General features: G+C 45.3%; 2 protein-coding genes and 1 long non-coding RNA gene across 8 annotated transcripts; 2 read left to right on the top strand and 1 right to left on the bottom strand.

The window, feature by feature from the left end:
- Nucleotides 1-711: 711 nt before the first annotated feature.
- On the bottom strand, nt 712-2349 carry LOC130529436 (uncharacterized). Its single transcript, XR_008951576.1, has 2 exons — nt 1991-2349; nt 712-1860 (listed from the first exon to the last, which is right to left on the bottom strand). It is a non-coding gene; the product is annotated as an uncharacterized LOC130529436 (long non-coding RNA).
- Nucleotides 1618-5012, top strand: slc38a11 (solute carrier family 38 member 11). Its single transcript, XM_057039645.1, has 12 exons — nt 1618-1757; nt 1861-1978; nt 2371-2445; nt 2515-2649; nt 2770-2835; nt 2920-3026; nt 3110-3189; nt 3271-3341; nt 3519-3680; nt 3745-3857; nt 3930-4061; nt 4152-5012. The coding sequence occupies exons 1-12, from the start codon at nt 1746-1748 to the stop codon at nt 4389-4391; spliced, it is 1311 nt and encodes a 436-aa protein (XP_056895625.1). The 5' UTR covers nt 1618-1745; the 3' UTR covers nt 4392-5012.
- A 110-nt stretch (nt 5013-5122) lies between these two features.
- Nucleotides 5123-22613, top strand: cobll1b (cordon-bleu WH2 repeat protein-like 1b). Of its 6 annotated transcripts, none has more exons than XM_057039582.1 (13): nt 5123-5414; nt 5647-5721; nt 15126-15314; nt 15773-15977; nt 16074-16299; nt 16381-16422; nt 16514-16602; nt 16738-16971; nt 17090-17219; nt 18956-19178; nt 19262-19347; nt 19858-21233; nt 21922-22613. In XM_057039582.1, exons 1-13 carry the CDS (start codon nt 5374-5376, stop codon nt 22042-22044), a joined length of 3039 nt encoding a protein of 1012 aa, XP_056895562.1. In that variant the 5' UTR covers nt 5123-5373; the 3' UTR covers nt 22045-22613. The 6 variants fall into 6 exon arrangements, with proteins under 6 accessions (XP_056895562.1, XP_056895573.1, XP_056895591.1 ...); XM_057039629.1 differs by lacking the exons at nt 5123-5414; nt 5647-5721 and adding exons at nt 11392-11465; nt 11562-11630; XM_057039593.1 differs by lacking the exon at nt 5647-5721.
- Nucleotides 22614-22968: the final 355 nt, after the last annotated feature.

The raw sequence follows: 22968 nt of genomic DNA, 5'->3' as shown, positions 1-22968 counted from the left end.
CATTTAATGTGGAAAGTTTAGTGGGTGACGTGACAGAGCACGCCTGCTGGCTCTGGCGCTACCTGGTGGCGGAAGACCGGTGCGCAGGGTCATGAGAGAAAATGGATTGGTTTGAAAATTTTGTTTATATAGGAGCCATTATATAGAAAGGATGAATGTGAGTCCTGCTTTTATTAATACACCATTATTAATTTAAATTCTCATGTTTTCTTGTTGTGGATTGGCACTCAAATCCTTGAGTGTTTTACTGCACACACAGTGTAACCTTTTGTAGAACAGCAGTTTAGGCTGGGTTCCAGGTGATTCAATGAATGTAGCACCATTAATCCTAGTTTAGCTGCATGGTGGGCTGTTAGTTCACTTTCAATGTGAGGACAGAGTCCCCTAACACCTGGATTGGTTATGACGGACCAGTCACATCTTTTTTCATTTACCAAGAATAAACCAAAAGGAACTGATAAAATATCCAATAAATCTGAAAAGACACCTGAAATAGAGTTACTGATATTCCTGAAATGGAAAAAATCCGTTGTCTTTGCCATTTTCTGAAAGTGATTGCTCTCAAAAACTGAAAAAGAAACTATAGGGGTCTGTACGAAAAGCAGCTTGGATTTTTCTGAATGGATATAAATCTCCAAATCTTTTCCGCCCCCAAACAAAGGCCTCTTTTTGAGGCAGCTTTAAAAGAAATAGAGTACAACAAATCCCAAATCAATGGAGTTCATGATCTCTATTTATTGGCCATTTTTGCATTGTGTATAAGCGCTGCAGTCAAACACGAGGAGCCTAAAGGCAAAAACAGGAAGTAACGAAAGGGGCACTTTACTGATATGACCATCAATGGCATCATTTATACAGAAATATGTGGTTGTTGTTGTTCTTGTGGTTGTTGTTGTTTCTGAAATGTGGAAATGAGAAAGAGTATGTTGTCTGATACCAATAATGGGTGGTGTGTTTAAGTGTCATGGTAAAGACCACACAAGGGACACAGTTTTCTCTAAAATGGGATTGTAACCTTTAACAGAGTTTTCAAATTTGCCTATATGTTATGTATATATGCCTACAAGTTCTTATCTGGGGTGAGAAGCAGAAGGTTCTCACTTCAAGACCCGGGGCAGACAGAATTTGAAAGGTGTTCTGGTAGCAGGGGAAGGTGCCAGGACACTGCTATGAGACCCATATAGAGCAGGAAAAGGCTCCAGCACCATCCCAATGACCCTCAAAGGGATGAAGCAGTAAACAAAAAAAAAGTCCTGCCTGGACACACAATAGAGCTTTCATTCATTTCTATTTTAAATATTTACCAAAAAAATCTTTAGCTAAAAGCCCTTTTGATCCCACAGATTTCTTAATAAGCGTTTCAAAACAGTTCAGCGAATTGATTGAACTTTAATAGCCGATGTCAGGCGGTTAAATATGCCGCAGAACGGGGCCAAAAGAATGTCATGCAGTGCGTAAATTGCGCAGAGCGGGTTTCCAAATTTGGAGACACACTTGTCCAGCTTGTAGAATTGTGTTGAGCACAGCTGGCTGATGAAGGAGTGACCCTGTGGACAAACCAAGAGAGTTCAGGGCACTGATTCCAGAGGGTGGAGCTCAACCCAATGTGAAGTGTAAAGCCCAGGGGCGCTATTGAGATGTTTATAAGGCATAGTTAAGAGAAATGCTGAAACTTGGGCAGGTCACGGTTATCCACTGAAGAGGCGCGAAGACGCAGGTCAGGGGTCGACCGACAGGCGCTTCCAATGGCTCAGCAGGTAAGGTGATGCTGCGTTTGGATAACAGCGAGATTGATTCAGCCAGACGCTTTTGATGGGGTTGACGTTGATCTTTTAACCTGTCGTGTGAATTTCTAAGCAGCTGAAAAATGAAGAAGGCGCGACGTTAATTCCTCCGCCAAAAATCTCCGCGTCCCGGAGGTCAGCGATATCCGCGGCTTTCAATTTCATTAATTCCATCATCGGATCCGGAATTTTAGGTAATAACTCACCTTGCATGTCCGTTCTCCATACAATCCTTAACCTGCCCCCAACAACGCGGGCTATAGCGTCAGAACAACCGCGGTCTCTTTCAGCGGCCTCATCCGTAATATGTGGTGATATCGGTGCAACAAACGTTCACACTATTCAAGGCTCGCAGTGGTAAACTCTCCATGTCATATGACTGGCGCCTGTTGCCCCATTCTCTTTCCCCTTTAACCCTTTCATCCACACAAAGTGAGAGATTATCTGGCGTCAAAACCCCCACAAGGAGTCGGCTGCTTATTCCCAACACCGTCTCATCTCATGACAAGTGAAATGCGGTTTATTTACGTACCGTATGACATCGTCGACATCCTGTTGAAGGAGGCATAACCCCGATCTTCTGCAGGGCTGCCGTATGCACTGAGCCAGGCAGGACTCCCGCTCGGCCTTCTGTTTCTCATCATCGTTGCCTTCATCACAGGTGGGTATAAATGTTCCCCATAATGATGCACATGCAGGCCCGTGGTTATGATACACCTTTTGGAATCAGATTACTCCATAATCCTGCTGATAAAAGGAGGCAACCTGTCAGGGACCAACAGCTATCAGGCGCTGGTGCAGAGTACCTTTGGATTCCCTGGGTTCCTGGTCCTCTCTGCGCTACAGTTCCTTTACCCTTTCATCGGTGGGTCTTTTATTTTTGATTGGGCACATGACAGCACATGCGTCATGTATTCACTATTTGTTCTGGTGCTTTCGTGTCAACACAGTTGGAGATGAATAACAGATTCCTTTCCTTCCCTAGCGATGATCAGCTACAACATCACAACTGGTGACACGCTGACCAAAGTGTTCCAGAGAATCCCAGGAGGTGCAGTATGGAACATGCTCTTCGCGTCAGATGCCGAAATAATTTAAACACACGTGAAAAAATGCTTGAACCCTCCTGCCACAGTGGGTCCGGGACACGTCCTCGCCGAGCGCCACTTTGTGATCTTACTGTCGACGGTGGCGTTCACGTTGCCTCTGTCTCTCTACAGGAACATAGAGAAGCTCGGGAAGGTGAGTCCGCATACTTCCCTGCTGTCTTTTGTAGCCCTCAGGGCTTTTTTAGCTGCCTGTAAACCACCCGTGCACGTTTCCAGGTGTCCCTGCTGTCGATGGTGCTGACCATGGCCATCCTCATCACCGTGATCATCAGAGCTGCCACGTTAGGCCCCCAAATGTGTGAATCAGCACAGGGATTTAAATTTGAATGCTGATGCACAATCTAATTATGAATTCATGTTTCTTTATATTCCTTTAGCCCCCCCACAGAGGATGCATGGGTGTTTGCAAAGGCAAATGCAATTCAAGCAGCTGGAATTATGTCTTTTGGTGAGTAGGAGCTTATTCGTGCTGCTTGATGGCTAAAGATGTTGATGTACAGCGACAAAGAAGATATAAAGATAATCGTTACTTTAAAATCATCATTTACAATATGGCCCATTCTAATGAATAGTCAGGCTAAAGAACAAACAGAAGGCACTTAGCTCTGATGTTGTGTCCCTGCAGCCTTTATCTGCCACCACAACAGTTTTCTTATCTACGGCTCTCTGGAACAGCCAACCATAGCCAGCTGGACGCGGGTCACCCATGTGTCAGTGGGCTCTGCTTTGATAATCAGCGCTGCGTTTGCAGTTGCTGGTTACACCACATTCACTGGCTACACTCAAGGTACCGCTCAGAGGCAGCCAACCCCAGGCCTCAGCTGTCATCACATTTCTTCAACCTCTTTCAGGAGACATATTTGAGAACTACTGCAAGGATGACAACCTGGCAACATTTGGGCGCTTCTGCTTCGGCCTCAGCATCGTGACCACGTTTCCTCTGGAGTGTTTCGTTACACGAGAGGTAGAAGAGCGAAAAAGAGGAACCACTCGCAGCAGGATGGGTCCATTTGTACGTTCTTCTTTATCTCCACAGGTGCTATCTAATGTGCTTTGCTGTAGGGAGCTGACCAGAGCTGAACATGCAGGCCTGACTGTGCTCATAGTGACAGCGTGCACATCCATGTCTTTGGCTTTCGACTGTCTGGGTGTAGTTTTGGAGCTGAATGTAAGTCGTTGCTTCCATGGCAGCGTTGTGTTCAATAATCTTTTTATGGGTCTGTTTCCTGTGATGGATTCTCCTCTCCTCTATCACCAGGGTGTTCTGAGTGCCACTCCACTGATCTTCATCATTCCATCTGCATGCTTCCTCAAACTGTCCCCTGGACGGTGGTTTCAGGGTGAAAACCTGATACCGTCTATCCTGATTTTAACCGGCGTGTTTGTCATGATCACCGGTTTGACCATGACTGGGCTGTACCCACAAGACTGTTCCCACGGGGTGGAAATGTTCTACTGTGCAGATGCTAATGTGTCTGGCACGGTGCCGCCTGCATGATTGGAACGCTCAGCTCATTTTTACACAATCTTTACCACTGATATTATTCAGCAAAACTGTAATCAGTGCAAACACTTTTTATGCATCTAACATTTTTGTTTTTATTTGACTGAATTTGCTACTCCAGGTGAGGAACATCCTCATCTTTCTATCCTTCCAGCACAACTGGGGGAGTCTCATACTGTAGTCTTGTTTTTTATTATTATTATATAGCTTTACTGTAACTGTGAGCATCCCTGATACATTTTGGAGTAGTGTTAGGCTATTTATTTAAATGTAGTTAGCATACTCTAGGTAATTAGCAGAGGAGTTATGCTGCATTTCTTATATTGTCAGACAGATAAAACAAAAAAATGGGTAGGAAAAAGAAGGATTTGAACAGTACTGCGAGTAAATTAATTGTAATATTACAATTTCAAGGCTCTCAACTCATGTATTTATTTGTGTTTGTATACTTGTGACGCTCTGACGCAGGAGAATCAGCCGTTCCCAACTTCCGCCACAGGGGGTCGCTGTAGACAGACAAACCTTTAATAGACGGATGTGCAAAACAATGCTGGTGTTGTTTTCTTGTTCTTTTGTTTGTTTTCCAAATTGGTACATAAACTATATTGAGTGAGACGTTTTGCTGTTTTAAAGCATGAATGTTGTGGTGAAATGGTAGAAATGTGAGGATGGACATGTCACCGCCTTCACAGGAAGATCCACTGAGAGACGCCCAGCGGCCCCTCTCGCTGCTGCTCGGCTCCACACTGATGCAGGCAGCGTCTCTGGGATGTACACAGAAAAGTTGGCAGTCCTGCCAGAGAGGCTTTAGGTGTGTTTGACAGCGCCTTTTAAATATAGAGGACGCGTTCTCTGGAGTGGTTCGCCGCGGAGGCGCGGCGCGCAACACGGTTCTTCCGAGCGGAATTATGGATCAATTATCCAAACAAAAACCGTCCGCAGCGCCTTTCGAGTGATTTAACTTTCCTGACGGCGGATGGAAGCTGACAACTGCACCGAAAAGCGCATAAGTTCATGGTAAGAAACGCAAAGTCCTCCCATCGGGAAGGCCGCTGAAAGTTAAAAGAAGGAAAAAAGTTCAAATGACAAAAACGCGATGACCTCATGCGGGATTCGCCCAGATTCGTTGTATTTTACGCGATGAAAGCCCGTTTTGAAAGCAGCTCCGAGCAAGACAGACTCATCTGAACGCTTTGGATCTCCCCATTAAAATGAACTGCGCTTGTTTTTTGTGTTTGGCCGGTGCCAGGGCTTTAGTTAAACCGATGAGTTTGGACATGGATGATCACGGAGCCCTTCCCCGTCCACGGAGCACTGGGCTGAGGTATGTGCAACTGTCACCCGCTATGTAGGCTGTCACATCTGTATATTTTATGTGTCAGTGATGGAGGAAATCCACTAGACCTACGAAGACCATGTGTGGCCTTTAACCTCCGTGAAACAAAACAAAAACGATGACGAGTTATTGGCCATGACTTACTTTAGTCAGGTCAGACTGGATTCTTTTTACTAATCGAATGGACTGATTTAGATCCAGTTTATTCAGTTATGAGGGTCTGAAGACAGCGGTAGCAGGATTGCACTCCTGCCATTAGTCTAAATAAGCCCATTTAAAAACGCAGCCGCATCTTTCGGATCACATTCTTCTCACTCATCCCCCTGAAGTCGCAGTTGTTGCAAACGTTTCAACCTTTGAACTCTCCTCATTTCCTGCTTTCCGCAAGTTTTACTGAGAAATTGCCTTGGCCACATGTAGAGGTCATGGGAAGTATTTTGCAGGCACAACACTCTCGTCTCCTCACGTCTCCACGACGGTCCTTCTTCATGTGGAAGTCCCTCGTTGGGGCTTGAATCCGATCCTCTGTGTACTACTGATTAGTCATGCGACGGTCAAAGCAAATCAAAGTTTTTGGGAAAAAAATGGTGGGAGTTTATGACAGGATGGAATTTCCCATCAGCTTTGGAGTTAGAGATGATGTCAGCTGCCTGAGTTCCACTGGCTGGAGTCATTAAATAATGGGGGAGTGAGTTTCCAGAGCCTTTTTTTGTAACCTTTCCTCACTCCTTTGGCACTCCCGTAGACTTTGTCAGATTGAAATTAGAGGTGAGACAAAGAATTTGAACATACGACACTTTCCAGTCCAGCTTTCCACTGTTGCAAAGTTTCCAATCCTCACTGCAATTTTCCCAATTTTGAAGCTAGCGTGCAGTGGCATCGTGCACGCTTTGGTCATAAAGGAGGGGAAAAAGCTCCTTCGGTGTGACTTGCATTCATGTGTCAGAAGAATCGTATAGCTCTAGCTAGAAGCAGCACTACTTAGCAGTTTTTTCCCCTCTGTGGCTGAACTCTTATTTGGAAAAATAAACCACCCTCCTCCATAAGCTGCTGCAGTGTACAGGATGTGAACGTCCTCTTTATTTGTGGCTTCTGGTATCTCGAACTTTGGTTTCAGTGTTTTTTCTCTTTGTCAAATAAAAAAAGAAAATGCTTATAATCGCATGTCTGTAACAAAGCCCTTCAGCCTCCTTAAATGAAAGTTTGTGGATCCACTTGATCCAGATCTGCACATCAATATTAATGGATTAGGAAAGAAACATTTTCACGCAATCCCCAAAGCCTTTGTGACATTTGTTGTCCAAATGTGGCTCCTACCAGAAGCGTTCACATGTGACACACACACACAGACACAGACACACACACACACAGACAGACACACACACACACACCTTGAAAACATTTGGTCGCTAGTTTACCACAGTTAGCTCTCCCGATCCTGTTTTTTATATATATTTTGGAAAGATCGTGATCTTATAATGAAAACAATAGTGCCGTAATCAGCAGACCCAAACGTAACCAGATTACTTTTAGCATGGTCATAAATCTAAAAGAATCTGATTTTGTGTATATCGTCTGGAACAGGCGCTGCTAATTGGACACACCTTAAACTATGATCTCATATGGTTGGCGTTCCTCAGGCGCAGAATGTGCAATTAGTTAAGGTACTGTGAATCCTCACAGCTGTTTCCCCACATGCAGCCAGTCCGAGGGCACAGCTGCTCGCATGCGCGACACTCAGTGAGCATGACACGGGACCGCTACGTAAAGGCGCGCTGAAGCTCGCCCGCGGCCGTTTTTTGCTGTGATTGTGTCCTGTCTGACAGAATTACTGCAGCGATCCGCTGAACCTCGTTGCGCCGCCTGCTCCCCAACAGCCTTCATAAGACAACAAGGCCTTGTTTGCTCAGCGAAATGTGTCATTTGGTTTAAAGCGTGCGGCCCTCAGAAATCCCACTGGGCCATAAAGGGTGTCTTTCAGACCTCCACCCACCACATTTAATAAAGCTATAAGGCCCGTCCAGTGCATCTTTGCGTGCTGGGACGGTTTCATCTAATTGATGCCTTCTGCCTCACAAGGCTGAAACAGACATGATGGCCGACATCCAGCAGCAGGAATAATGGCTCTTCTTTGTTATCACATTGAATACTGCTCATTGAACAGGAGTGAATATCTCTCGCTGCTCGGTTATAAACACATGCTTTACTGAGCATTACAGCGTGCCTTTTTTTGGACTCAGAGTAGATTTTATACTTATGTTTGTGCACCCAGCAGCTTGTTTTGCTGGAGCTGCTGCACGGATCCTTCTTGGACTTTGGCTAAAGAGGCCATCTCAGCCCCTCTTTGTGTCCACTCTTCCAGGGCATAACGCTCAGATGCCTCCCACTCTGAGCCTGTGGGACAGTTGCAAAGACAAGTCATGAATTGATTCATTGTGTCCTCTCAAAGGAAGCTCCGCTTATCTCCGGCAATAGTCAGACATGTTGTGCAACAAAGGGACGAATTGCCTTAATTTGCTTGACCTTCTTTATCAGCGTTTGCCTTGTTTGTGTGAAATCCTCATCAAAAGAAGGAATTGTTAATAGGAGTCACTCAACTGAGGCGCCATTAACTCAAGCTCAAACCAGTATGAGGAGAATTAAAGGCAGGTAGGAACTGGAGAATATGGATTTCATGATTCTTGGTGCCATGATTATTGTAATAAACACTGTCTGGTGGGCATGTTTTCACACCCTGCTGTATGTATGGCTGTGGCAGAACTTTTTAAATGATCTGAATCCTGTTGATAAAACAGGATAACATAACACAGCTTTGTTGTTTTTTTTTGATAATGTGACTAGAATCTCCATCTTGTGGAAGACTGCTGTAAAACAGGCCTCCACAGTTAGAAATTCTCCATATGACATGAAAAGTCAGTTTTAGGTCTACGGTAAAGACTTTCAACCACAGTGCTGCAGATAACAATAACAAAATCTATGAGCTTCTCACGGTGCTGACGTTCCATATCTCCCCCTGCTGGCTGATTCCAATATGACAACATGCCCATCCTCCCTTCATTGTCCTGCAAAAAAGTACATAAAAAACACCAGAGAGTTTAGAGAGTTTTATTATACTGATGAAAGTCTATGGTCATTTTTCGGATCATCCTAACAGTGTAGTTTAAACACATCAAATTAAGCCTTGTGATTCACAGATGAATGATCAACCCCTGAAAGTGGATACTGTGGCCCCACCGTGCAGCTGCTACTGTGCACCCACACAGGATGGCAGCCCCCAAATACCAGAAATTTTTAGAGGATTTTTGTGCAACTGAAGAACTTGACCACATCTTGCATCTATGTGGCACCAATGCAGAGAGGAAATGCTTTAAACTTCTGAGCTCATCTAAAATGGACTGAGGAGAAGTGACTCTGTTAGCAAACGCTGGGTTCACGTTTTATTATTTCCTCCTTACTGGGAAATCAAGGGACCTTTATAAAGAATTATGCACCTTTTTGAAATCCAGAACCTTTGGAAATGGTCAAAATGTAGCAGCAGATGAGGTGTAAAGAACATGTACGGGTCCTGGGTCCAATTCTGAATATTCTGCTAGTGCAAATAAAATAAAGACTGAATTTTGGAGGCACTGCAGCCTTTGGAGAGGGAGAAAAATCCCTTTTTTTAAAAAGATGCTCCACTGTTGCACACCGCTGCAACGTGCACTGTGATGATGTGTGAAATTTCAACTGAAGGGGGCGCTGTCGCCTCCACGCTGGTGTTTCAGTGCTTGGCTCCCTGTTTGGTCGCGTCCCTCATTTGGTCGTGTCACCAGAGGTTAGACTGATGACTACCTTATGTTTCTCACACTGTGCACGGCTATTGTGCATGCCTGCAAAACATCCAGTCCTTAGGTTCATCACTGATTGGTTTTAATTCATCGCTCGGAGTCAAATATTTGAGGGAAACGCAAACCTCAGACCACAGCAGGCTCCGGTTCCCAGAGTGGTGACTTTTTCTATATTGCAGCTTCAGTGGGGCAGATCCGGTATCCAGTCCTGGTCCCGGAGAAGCTTTAGTGCAGCGTGGAGTGTAATAGTAAGTCCAGGCAGTCGTAAAAGTGTAGGCGGGAATGAGGGAGATCGTTGAAAAGCTAATGGTGACATTCGGTCGGCTCTTTAAACATTTATCTGCATTTAGAGCCTCAGTGAGATTTGGCACTCTGGCCCGGCCGGTGCAGGAGGCCGGCCTCTGTGGGAACAAGTTTGTATTTTGCCTACGATAATAAACAAGAAAACAGATAGGAAGTGGGAAGCTCTCACAGGGTCCCTCTGCTCTTCTCCCCCTAATCTCTTTCCATCCCAGACTGCTCAAGAAGTAATGGCCTTTCCAGACCCTCTTTTAAAAGCTTGTGTTTACTGTGAGTGACCTCTCACCAAATTACCAGCTGTGTCTCTGGTCCTGTGTTTTGTCTTTCCTCAGGGACCCCCCCCCCCCCCCCCTTTCCTCCTCTCTCCCCCTTCTGTGTAACTCCTCAGCTCCCTTAACTCCAAACCATACGGCCTGCGTCTCCATTCACCACGCTTGCTCCCCCCCCCGCCTCCGTCAGAGGTGTTTGAACAATGAGCTGCATGTATTACGTAAGTGGAAGAGGAGGGGTACTGATAAAGGTTGGCAAAGAGTGTTGATTTCACAATGGAAAGTCAAATTTATCGCTTCAGTACCAGACTCTGATCAGGCTCGGGGCTAAAGCAAACCCATAGCACTCGCATTGCATCATGCACTTGCATAAAACCTTCACTGAAAACACGTCTCAGTTGAGTAAAGCACGTGTCTGTCCTGTAAAACTCAGCCTGCATCGAAGAAAATAAGCCGAAATGTTCTACATTCATACGCTTCCATTGCTGTCGTATAACCTGATAGTTCCGGGTTTTTTTTCTAGTTCTCAACATGAACAAATGGGTTTCTAATGTGATATTTCTTCAGGTTATTACCAATGTAACGACACGCGCTGGTGTTTTTAGCCCCAGTTTTGCATCTGTCCTGTTACTCAGGCGTATCACAGACTGGAGCGGAGCCACTGGTGACAAGTTTCCAGAGTTTCCAGTTTCTACTGGCATGAGGAGTGTGTGCGCACTGTAGCTGTTGCCCTCTGTCCGGTGTGTTTGTGGCATATTTTTGGACATTTCGCTGAAGTTTACTGTCCTTATCTTTGTTCTGGGGGAGAAACTACATCACGATCAGCATTTACTGTTGGTGAATGAATAATGTTGGATGGCTGCTGTTACGCTGAAGCAGCGCACGTTCGTGTGCATGGTTGTGGAGTGAGTCAGCTCTGAAGCAGTAAGGTGTGGCTTTCAAAAAGCCTTTTGCTTGATGGAGAAGGAATATAACCGCAATACCTGATTAATTAGTGTGTGGCGGTGGGGGGAGGGGATTCAGGTATGTAAGAAACTCCTTTAGAATCCGCTGGTGCCTGGTGATGACGTAATAAAATGTCCTTTTTTATTTAGAAAGGATGACTTTATTTATTGTTTATTTAGCTGATTAAAACCCAGACATGGTTGCCATGCTGCCCCGCAGTGCTCCTCCATCAGAAGTCGCACCCCTGGCCCCACCCACAGGTTCAAGCCTGCACAAGGAAGGCAAAGCTGCTTACCTTTGTGCACATGTCTGCAGGGGGAGTGCTGAGTACACACCGCAGCGCACTGCCGGAGCGTCCAGAGGCGCAGTCAGGGGGCCTGCCAGGAATTAGGTAGGAGAAGGGTCTGGGGGGGGGCATGTTTGTGACATCAGCACTTGGGGCGTGGGCATGAGGTGGGCTTTTTGAAACGATTGACATTTTTTTTAGTCTGAGGTCTCATGGGAGATGGAACGCAGCAGGGAAATGGTTTGAGCCAAGCCGACCTGAGGCAAAAAGGTAAGAGCGTGGAAGGAAAAGAGGAAAAGCAGGTCCTGTCACACCTGTAGGTCCGGTACGCTCTGCCTCTAACATGGCTTCAAACGGCGATTCGGCGATGTGCCGAATGTTTTCATGTGTCTACTGTATGTGTTTTGACTTGAAGCGAAGGGTGTGTTGGACTTGCCGCGCTGTGGCATGTTTGAGCCTGTAAACTGTGCAGCCTCTCAGTGCTGCTTGTAGGCTCCTCGGAGGGCTTCGGCCACCGGGGCGTTGAACCGCCGCCCGTGTTTGTTTAAAATAATCAGGTTGTGATCCCAAAGTGTGAGTGAGGAGGAAGCTCTTGTTTGCTTCTGCCGCGCATGAACTCGTCATTCCTCACGGGGCCGTGGTGCTACCCAGCAGCTGCTAACGTACCACAGTGGGCATGTTTGCTAATCCAACACCTTCGCTGAACCCTCTGAGCAACGTAAGCCTCCCACCAGTTCTTTGCCCCCTTTGTTTCATTGCTTTAATTCAGGATTTGTCAGGAGGCACTTGATACGAGTGGATGGAAAACTCACACAAAGAAATGACTTAAATGTTTCTGCTACGAGTCCTGCCAGCTGGCTCAAGGTGCAGTGGTATGCAGGGAATTCTTTTTTGAGCAGTTTGAATCCTCTTATTTATGACAAAATATAGATTTAGGTTTCCACTACTATTTCAGCTGTATTTCTCAAAAGCCAAGCCCATTATTTTTTATCATTTTTACGCACATGTAAACGCGCAAATATTTGAAATACATATATATATATAGTACGTGAGCAGCAGCATCTGGATACTGTATTGGCCTCATGTTGAGATTATGCAACCAGAATTTATCTGAAGAACACCAGAAATCCATTTATTAAATTCACAAAAGGCTCCAGCTGATGGTTGCATAATGACAGCACAACGTTGAGTATCGGTTTGTGACGCGATGAAATGCAACATACGGCGCAGCAGCGTCAGGCCTGTTATTTCCTGGTGCAGTCTGTGATTGCGCGCGTCATCCAGTGTTTAACGGGCCTGTTTCATGACGGCTGGACCTGCCGAGAGAAACCCGGCAAGCGAGACTTCGGCACGGTCAAGCTTCAACACGTCTTCTCGCGCCCAGCGTCACATCCCGGGACTCAGAGAAAACACAGGGTGGTGAAAACAACCAGCCATGTCTGTCACCTGCCTGAGGAGCCTCGAATAAACCACCGATGACAGAGCTGTATAAGCAGGGCTGTCCCGGAACCTGGCCCAGATGGATACGACACCCCCGTCTTTCTCATTCTAATGTTATTTGTTTTGGTCTCAGGCCTCAGTCACATGGTATTTTCACTTGAGTTAAAATTCAATTAGCATAAGTGAAAAGCTCACACCAGCAGTCCTTCCGGAGTCCATACTTATATAATATTCTAATCCTAAATAAAAAGCTGAGCCGTCAGAACCTAGCACCTAGAATGAGAATGTTTGTCTGAGCTGTTCTGTTGACACACACGGTGCAGTGAGAATGCTGGGAATTTGTAGCATTCTTGGTCATTTTTGCTGGTTCACAGTTTAATTCTGCTCTTATTTGTGTACTCCGGCTTTCCATTTCCACCTAATAACACTGCTGCCATGACTGTCTAGCCCACCAATAGCACCAGTGAAGCTCCAGGGGTTGTCAGTACCCTGGAATGACCTCTGCGCGCTATGCAAAGAGCAAGACTTACACGTGTCGTTTTATGCTAGCTGTGGACGTCTGCATTCATATTAAGACGGAGGCCGTATACATGCACACATGCACTTATGGCACCGGCACAGTTTCCACAGTCTAAAGCAGACTTTACCCTTTAGAGCCATTATCTCATCACGAAATGTCTAAATATTGATGCATCAGCAGACCCTCATGTTGACAAAGTGAAGAAAGACATGCTTGTTGAGTCAGTTTGCATCAGAGCCTTGAAAACTGTGTCATGCTAACCGCTACTCTGATATGGCATTTTTATAGAGCTGTGTTGCACTTGCTAAATAGTTATTGTGAATCTTAATGCAACGATAAGCTGTCAAAGTCATAATCAATGTCACAGCACATATATTCAATCCCATTCTGAGCTTTGTCACATATCCAGCGTTCCAGCTCATTAATAATACTGTGCCTTACTTCATAGATTAATCAGCAATTTGAAACCAGCAAACAGAATTAGGCAGTGGGTGCAGAGAATTCGGTGCACGGTATTTGCGTTAAAGCGTTTGTTCAAGCAATGATCCCACTGCTGGAAGCGCCAGTCTGAGATCAGGTGATTTTCTCTTTTCCCTGCAGATGGTCTTCAACATGTTACCACCTGTGGGTGTGTGAAAGAATGATTTACACCCTTTTACAGTGCAGGTGCCACATGTTTGTGCTCATAACTGTACGAACGTATCAATTTATAATAATATTGATCGAGTGATATAGAAGTATGATCGCACGACTCCTTTGTTGGTCTTCAGGTTGATGGGCTCTAGCGTAGATCAAAGAAATGTGTTCTTGGCGTTCGACCCGGTAATCCCAGGTCAAGGGCTTGACTCTGTGATTTATTGCTTTTCTCCCCAAGAGCTCGAGCACTGACCCTAAATGCTGAATGTTAACACACCTTTCCTCCCTAAAACTTGATGTAACTCACTGTCACACAAAGACCAACTAACCCGAACCCAAGTACCTGTGGGAAGCTGCATTTTTGCCCTGTTCACACGTGTCATCACGCTGGCGTTAAAAGTCAGCTGCCCCACAGCGAGACTAATAATCCTTAGACGTTCTGCTGGGGAGGCTGTGACCTTGCATTGCTTAGATTCCTCGGCTAGAATAAGCAGCTCCTCCCCGTGAGACATTACAGACTATAATTCTGTGCATTGAGTCTGCAAAACCCTGCGTTATGCATGCCGACGGAATGATGCTGCACTCCAGAGTCCAACTTTTTGTGATTCCTTGGCCCGCTGATGGGATTGCAGTGCAACTATAAAAGTCTGGCTGGCTCGGTCCACTTGCCTTATGACAAAGTCTTTTTGTCTGTTATTATCACCTCTGGGGGGAGATGCGGAAGGTCCAATAAGCTGGAACAGAAATGGACTTTAAAATTGAGTTAAAGAGAACATCGATCATATAGGAAGTCTGTCGTTCGCAGCCCAGCTCTCACGAGTGCCTCTGCTCCTCACCTCTTTTTATTGACTTTTATTTTTTGCTTTAATTATTATTTAATTTAAGGGTGTTGCCTCCATGTTGAGAGCCACTGCACATGTGCTGTGTAAGTGGTTTGTGGTCCTATTTGTCAGCATGTCTATCCATTCATAGATGTTTCTTCAGGCTCAGTGAGTAAATCTGTACACTTGGTTGTCTTGTGACTTCTTGGAGTGGACTTGAGCCCCAGTCTCTTCAGAAACCTGAGGAATAAAGGAATCCATTCACGCCGCCTGGCGCTCAGTCTCAGACGAGAACAACGCCAGTTTATGACGCGGTTCTTACACACGCTTCCATGTCCTCACCTTTAGGGTCTCCGCCAAAAGCAAAGCCCCGTCTCCCCCAGGACTAAAGACGCTGGAGTCCTCCGACCTGTCCCAGTGGTATGCAGGAGGCCCCCATCTAACCATGGATGTGAAGGAAAACCCCATCGATCAAGACCTGTCACTGGCTGTGGTTCTGCCTGATGGAGAGGAGAGGATGACCACAGTCCACGGAAGGTACCGTCCCCCCCCACCTGATCTCATATCAGAGAAGATTGCTTTTACAGCTGCAGCGAGAACAGTGATTTCCACAGCAAACATTGCATCAGGAGACGGGGTCAGCTCCACTTCGATGGGATCAAACCGATAATGTTTGTTTTCAATTCTCAAGTTTTGCAGATTACAGGCTGCTGCCGTACTTCTGCCACTCGGCTCATTTGCTACCTTCGCGTTCCTTAAGATATCATTATCTTCCACAAGCAGAGTTGACTAATGTTCCCCACTGGGTGTCTGGCACTCTTTGGCCTCTTCAAACTCCCGAGACAAATAAACTTATGATAAGATTAATCTCTTACTTTTAAAGCAGCTTTTCGAGTCGAGACAATGTCCAGGAGAAAATAGAGGTTGTGTACTTTATTTTCTTGAATGGTTTTGGATTTTGAGTGATTTTGGTGTGCTGCACTGTCGCTTCTCAGCAAACCCCTGATGGATCTGTTAGTGACGCTTTGCGCCAAGTATCACCTGAATCCGTCCAGCTACACCTTAGAACTGGTGACCACAAACAGCAAGAACACCAAACTCAAGCCCAATGTCTTGATCGGGACGCTGGACGTGGAAAAGATCCTACTGAAACCCAAAGGGGAGGATAAAAATAAAAAGACAGGCCCCCAGATGCCCGAGGTACGCCGACCGCCCGACACAGCGTTCTCTTTGTTTTCAAAGTGCATCGATGACGCAGAGATTTTTTGTTGAAGCGGCAGATCCTCTGTTCCCCAGGCAACCGTTCGGATGGTGATAAACTACAAGAGGGCGCAGAAGACGATCCTTCGGGTCAGCCCTCGGGTCCCCCTGGCTGATCACCTGCCAGCCATCTGCGAGAAATGTGAATTTGATGTAGAGTCCACAGTTCTGTTGAGAGATGTCCAGTCACTGTCCCCTCTGGACCTGTCCTGCTCTCTGAATGATTATGCAATAAGGGAGGTTTACGCAAGAGACACCAAAAGTAAGTCCTCCGTTCAAAGTTGCTATTTGGCTTACTTACTCTACTCTTATTACTCTTACTCATTTGTTACCTGCTGTGCAGGACAGTCGGCCTCTCCTGTGTCTCCAGTCTCATGTCATGCAGGTATCAAAGTTTGGAACAACTGCCGTCAGCACACGTATCCCGCTGACCTCGCACGATTTTGCAACTTTGGCATTTTTGTGTTTGTGTACAGTGTTTCCAAGCAAAGACAAAACTCAAAAGGAAGAAGAAAACAAAGGCCTTTTCAGCAAATTTAGAAAGAGCAGGAAAAAGTCCGAGCAGGTAATGCACTAGTAATCAAGCTTTTAAAAGATTCAGAGGGAGGTTTGTTTACTTTGGTTTATCATTAGCTGCCTCGCACTGTTATTTGGGACTGAGGCTCTTATCATGTTCTGATTGGTTGGTCGTTCTTTAAAGGAAACAGCGGTCAGTGCTCCAGCTTCTCCCGTGCTGGTGAGCAAACCTCGACCACTCAGCATGGCCTTACCGAGCTCAAATGCGTGTCTGCTCGGCTCTACCACCGTGCTCGGCGACGTGCCGAAAAAGAGACGCGCTCCCCCACCTCCGGTGGTCGTGTCTCAGGGCTGCTCGGACATCAGCCCACGGCGGAGGATCAACTCTGAGCCCAACACCCGACTGGAGCTTGATCAGGTGAGACACTTGACGCTTTAACGGTCACTGCAGAGGAACAGCAAAAGTATCTCCTGTGTTCAATACCTTTTTTTAATCTCCCTGAACTGAATATACGACTCAAATGACAAAACCACAGGTGGCCGGTTTAAGTCGTGGATCCTCCGCTGAGTCTTCACTCAAGAGGGCAAAACGCAAAGCTCCTCTGCCTCCCACAACCTCGAGTCCTTCTGACCAAGAAACCATTCCCATGAAAGAGAATTCACAAGGTTTGTCTGTTCATATGTGCACATTTCCCTTTGTCATGTCACATGTCCTTAGAGACCTCAGAGAGGTTTCAAAGGCAGATTCGTTTTCCTTTTAGTCTTCTGCCCCCTAGTGGCCATTTTAGGAAAACCTGGAAACGAGGGGAAGATCCAAAAGATTTTTGATTTTCAAAAGAAGGAAGGGAACTTTGATCAAAACCAACCTATCCTACTATGTGACAATGTAAAGAACCTTTTTCAGATTTAGATTCAGATTAACTTCATTAATCCCTTTGGGAAGACTCTTCAGGTGAAACAGGAGATCAATGCAAGAGGATAGTAGTAGCACATGTAAAAAATAAAATAAATCTACAAAATATACCGAAAATATACAAATGAACATTTTTTTGCAAAACTGTTTCTGAGGAAGTGGTGCATATGATTCTAAATTCCAGGCTGCTTTTGTCAATGGACAAATAATCACCTACTTTTGATATATTTTCCTGTAATTGTGTAGAAAAACACTATTTTTCAGTGGGAGGAAACTCCACCCGTCCTGTATATGCCCCAAGTTAAATAAAAAAGAAAAATATTACATTGTATTGCTGATGGCATGAAATGGGAATAAATATCACGTGCAGCATATTTAGTTTGTTACCATTTGTTTCAAACACAATATAGGTCAATCTGGTTATATTTATCACCCTGCATTTAAAATTTGTTTATAACCCCCACCAAGATTATAGGTCAGCTGGCGTTAGCAAAATAACTCAAATTTAGGGATGGATGTAATGAAATGTTCAGGAAATAATCTGTAATGGGCCAAGGGACAAATGGTTCCAAAGATCAAAGCCAAGACGATTTGACCATAAACTCAGCGAAGCAGCCATGTTATGTAGCCTTGTATCGCTACCGCCTATACATAGTACGGCTGTAAGTCACAGCATGCCTGGTGGAGGTCTGCGATCTCGGAGTGCTTTTTTTCGAGTCTCATTTCATTTTGACAGACTTGATCACTTTTAAGTGCTCATGGCGTGACAGTTACAGTTATGTTCTACACCATGTAATCATTTTGGGAAACCCCTTAATGTTTGCAGCATTGCGATTTATGGAGTGGCATTTTTTATTGCTTTGTTTAGGTTGAAAATACAGCAAAAATGTAAAAACGATGACCTCCAAACCCAACAGTAGCCTCAGAAACATCCGTTATTTATTTTGTTCGTGCCCTTTTGATCCCTTTCGGGGGTCACAGGAAGCATGCTGGAGCCAATCCCAGCTACATATGGACGAAGTATTTCTTTCCGTATTTATTTTGTTGAAGAATGTGGATCTGACTATCAACTTGGCCTTATTCTTAGAAGTTATTATAAAAGTGCAGCCACTGACCTTTTGAGACATTGTTTTCCACTTCTATACACACAACAGTTTCCGTCCTTCCTTTGTTACTAATTTTTCAAACACCAAGAAATAAAACTTCCTCTGCTGTTTCGGCACCAACCCGTCGCTTCCCAGTAAATATGAAGATCAGAGGCTGAGAACAGTGAGAATCTGCACTCTGCTTTGAGTAGCCCCAAAATTCCTTTTACAGTTCCTTCCTTATCGGGCTAAAAATGGCTGGATGTAAAAGGCTGAATCCACTCATCTGTGGAACATTCTTTGTTGGGACTGAAAATATTGATAAAATCAAAATGAATAGTTTTAAACACGTTTTTTGGCAACCAAGTTTGCATTGAGTGACTTTAAACAATTCTGTTTTAAAGGAGGTGCAGCCGCTAACCCACTGGAGGAGATCATGGAGCAAGAGGAGACCAATGTCCCGCTCACGGCTGCAGCTGCAAGTGATACCCAGGAAGAAGCGAGCAGCTTCAGCAAATCTGCAGAAGTTTCGCCGCCTTCCCCGTCTCCAGACGCTGACCTTCCCAGCACCGTAGCAATGGAAAGCAATGGAGAGGATCAGTGTGAAGATCTGCCCTCTGGCGACAAGTACGAGCCCCAAGTGGACCGAGATGCTGCTATCCATATCTGTATCTGCAGCACTTTTAACTCGCTGTCTTTGATTTTTACAGACACCTGCAGAACACAGAGGATGAGTCTGCATCTCCAGATGAAGTCAGGACTGAGGACGCAGGTGCGTCTGAGACAACAGATACCAGTGAGTCCCCTTAAGCATGGTTCTCCTTCTGTGGGTGACAGGTCACACTGTTCTCGATTATAACCAAGTCACCACCGCCGAGTATTTTCTTGTCTTGGCACTTTTTTTTTTTACCATATTAGATTCATTCATTGATTGTAAAATATACCCTGAATATTTTATATTAAAAAGCTAATAGCCAGATATTAAATTTTAATCCGCTTGCTTAGTTAGGGTTTGTCTTCATCCTCACCGACCTGTAACACATGACCTCCACCTAGCGGCGTGAAGAATCACTGCAATTTATTCTTTGAGTACGAACTGTTGATTTTGTAGAGTACAGTGGTACAATGGTGGTGTAGTGGTACAATAGTTCAATGGAAAGTGTCACAATATTAATGTAATATTTAATTTGTAAAGACAAATTATTTAATTATTATCTAATATTTAATTTGTCTTTTTTTCACCCAGTCCAGCAAATATTTCTAACTGATTTTGTTCCTTAAACAAGTGTCACCTGTCTCACTACAGATAATGCGCCCTGCCAACTTGAAAATGGAATTCAAGAGGCCGAGTGTGAAGAGCCTGAAGGTGTGATAGACGATTGCAGCGCCGCCACCTGCAGCCTGCCTCCACCACTGGTGCAAGGTGCTGAAGCACAGTACTCCCTTGAGACAAGGCCTGACATCCCCTGCGAGCAGATCGATGAGACCCCGGTGATGCCGGGCACGCCATGTCCCAGTGGCGAGGACGCTCAGGAGCAGACTGGTGTCACAACCCTTTCTCTGCCACCGCAGGAAAATGTGGAAGAAGCTCCTTCCTTGGCAAATATCCCTGCTTTTGAATCAGCGGAAAAGAAAGATATAGCCACTTCAACAGGGGAACTAGAGAGGCCTGACCTCAAGGGTGTCTCATCTCACACCTCAGGGATCTCATCATGCCAAGATCCATCACAAAGTCCCACTGATGCGGTGATGTCACCGTCTATTTATGCCACAAACTCTGAGCCAAAGCCTAAGCCTTCCAATGAACTGACAAGGGACTACATTCCCAAGGTGGGAATGACGACGTATACTATTGTACCCCAGAAATCTCTGGAGAAACTAAGATATTTTGAAGTTGCACTGACACTGGAACGGCCAAGCGCCACTGTTGAGAAGGGAATCGATATTAGTTCTCTTAGCCTGGAGGACAGCACGGCACCGAGAGGACAGCCCGATGTCTCGATAGAACAGAGCAAGCTGCAATCTACTTCATGCAGGGGGGACTTCCTGAATAGTACTACTGCTACTCCCCATGACACTGTTAATGCAAGTCCACCTGGACCCATCCATTCCTCATCCTCGGCAGTAGATGGGGTGCATCCAGGTTCACCCACCGAGGTCAAGCAGGTGAAAATCCCACCTGCGACCAAACCCAAACCAGCGTCTTTCCGCTTGACACAGCACAAGAAAACACCCGGGTATTACGTCACGTCGGCGGTGGTGAAGAGCCTCAATGCCAGTTCTGGGTCTGGCCTCAGGGGGGCTCCAGAGAGAGCACAGCTCCCATCCCCTCCACGCCCACCTCTGCTTCCAGGGACGTCTCTGGATGAAACCTCAGGGGCCCACATTGCTGAGCTGAGTCCCAAACAGGACAAGATGGCGAGAATAAGCAGGCAAAGCAGCTTACCGGCAAAACCTCTCAATGCAGGCCTGAGTCTAGAAAAGCTACGGAGTTTTGCGGCGCCGAGACCGTTTTGTCCTGCCACCCCGTCCCGATTTGCGCAGGCTGTGTCGTCGGCCGTGAAAAGGAGCCAATCCCTGTCTCACTCGCCCAAGTCACCCTGCTCGCCACATTCGGCGGCCCGCTCCCCAAGCACAAGTCCCGTGTCAGTCACGGGAAAGAAAGGATTTGCTGAGCTTAAGGTGAGTTAAGTACTATAAAAAAAAGTTATAATCAACAACCTAAACTGTTATTATTCGGAAAGTACTGCTGAAGAATGTAGAAGAGGATAACAGTGAGCTTATGAGACCAAACCCACTTTTGCAACCACCATGGAGGTGCTCCTGCTCCCATTTCCACAGCGATCCGCTGACAACTCATTGACTTCCTGGATTCTGTGAAATTTTGGAATACTTTGTGACTTGAATCCGCCCAGGGTTTAATGTTAACTGCCTGCTGCAGTCGGAGACATGGAGCTTTCAATGAGAGCCAAAGCAGTGATTTGATTATCAAATGGACGCCAGAAATTAGGCGTTTATTACACAACAGCTTGATCACTTTTCACTTTATAAAAAAGGGATTTATAGAACAAGAGAGCCTTTCAGTTTGTAATTAGATAATGTTCCCCAACACACACATTTCTTCAGGGAGCCTGTACTGGAACCAGTCCACATAAACCCAGACAAATGCAGACGATGGTTAAGTTGTGACACAATTCTCATGCTTTATTTCTCAATTTTGTTAGACTAATAAAGTTGTTTTACGGGCCCTTAAAATATCTGTAAGTGCACGCTGCAATCTTTTTTCCCCCCGTCAACCTTTTATAATGTCTGGCGCAGTAAAACTTCAGTGATTGCACATGTTCTCTCTCACTTTTTTTTATCGCCGCAGGACAATGAAAGTACAGAGATGGATGGTGACAAAAGCTGCCCTCTGGTCGCGGAGGGTGAAGGACCTGTTGTAATGGGAGGAGAGAATCCGGAGCAGTGCCTTAATTCCTCCGATCTACTGTAAGAAGAAGTGCTATAGCGCGATGCCAGATTCTGGACTTGCATCCTGAGCACCAACATGAGTCCTACTTTGTTTCCTCCAGGACTTTATCATGTCTGACTTATCTCACAGCACAGGAGCCACAACTGTCTCTGCTCTTACCTCTTTTGGCGGTCTTCAACAGTGTACATAAAATGTCGTTTTTGATGAGTAATTATGTTAATAATGCTGTATTTTGGTTCATTTTATATTGCATCATCAAACGTCCCAGGCAGACCGGCCTCTTGTTGTGGGAGGATTATATCGCATTTAATGCATTTGTGAGTGAACAAGAGTGTGAAAAAGGAACAATTCTATAAATTATTACCCTTTGTGTCCCCTCTGTTGTGATATTATTGGGTTTATAAATAATACTGGGTGTGTAGGACAGACCAGGTCTGACCGATGGTACTTAAATGCTCCTCACAAAATAAATCTAACCTATATTTAAGTATTACAGATGATGATCTATATGCAGAAATATACTGATGTACACAGTTCACCTCTTGTTCTTGTGTAACAGTGTTGTTATAAATAAAGCTTTTATCAGTTTACTTGTGTAAGGCCTACTTTGAGATGATGAGCCGGGGATTTGGGTGTCAGTGGGCAGCTGTCGAGCATTTTTACTGGCCAGACTAGAGAGGAAGATTCTCTGAAAACTAGGAAGGAAGGTGAGTTTCACTGTTTCATTTCGAACTCAAGATCATTATAGTGCATCTTACTTTAGGCTCCAGGCAGCATGTGGTAAAAAATACATTCAGAGGTCTGAGCATCAACTTCATTTGTAAGGAAATTGATAAAAAACAAAGTTTTGTTTATCTGTCATGAATATTTTATGCATCTTTATGCCTGTGGATGATCCTCTAGACACATCTGGTCCAAGCGTTTTGGAGTTAATAAGGTTTCAAA

Source organism: Takifugu flavidus, chromosome 1, assembly GCF_003711565.1.
Source record: "Takifugu flavidus isolate HTHZ2018 chromosome 1, ASM371156v2, whole genome shotgun sequence".
Taxonomy (NCBI): domain Eukaryota; kingdom Metazoa; phylum Chordata; class Actinopteri; order Tetraodontiformes; family Tetraodontidae; genus Takifugu; species Takifugu flavidus.
The sequence above is the reverse complement of the archived record's forward strand: the minus strand, read 5'-3'. Positions and strand labels throughout refer to the sequence as shown.

Bases quoted from the DNA above. Each gene is read 5' to 3' on its own strand.
- slc38a11 (XM_057039645.1), top strand. The intron at 3,681-3,744 runs GTACCGCTCAGA...AACCTCTTTCAG, and splicing joins ATTCACTGGCTACACTCAAG to GAGACATATTTGAGAACTAC. The intron at 3,858-3,929 runs GTAGAAGAGCGA...TTATCTCCACAG, and splicing joins AGTGTTTCGTTACACGAGAG to GTGCTATCTAATGTGCTTTG.
- cobll1b (XM_057039582.1), top strand. From the start codon at position 5,374: ATGGAAGCTGACAACTGCACCGAAAAGCGCATAAGTTCATG. The intron at 15,315-15,772 runs GTACCGTCCCCC...GTCGCTTCTCAG, and splicing joins ATGACCACAGTCCACGGAAG to CAAACCCCTGATGGATCTGT. The intron at 19,179-19,261 runs GTACGAGCCCCA...TGATTTTTACAG, and splicing joins GATCTGCCCTCTGGCGACAA to ACACCTGCAGAACACAGAGG.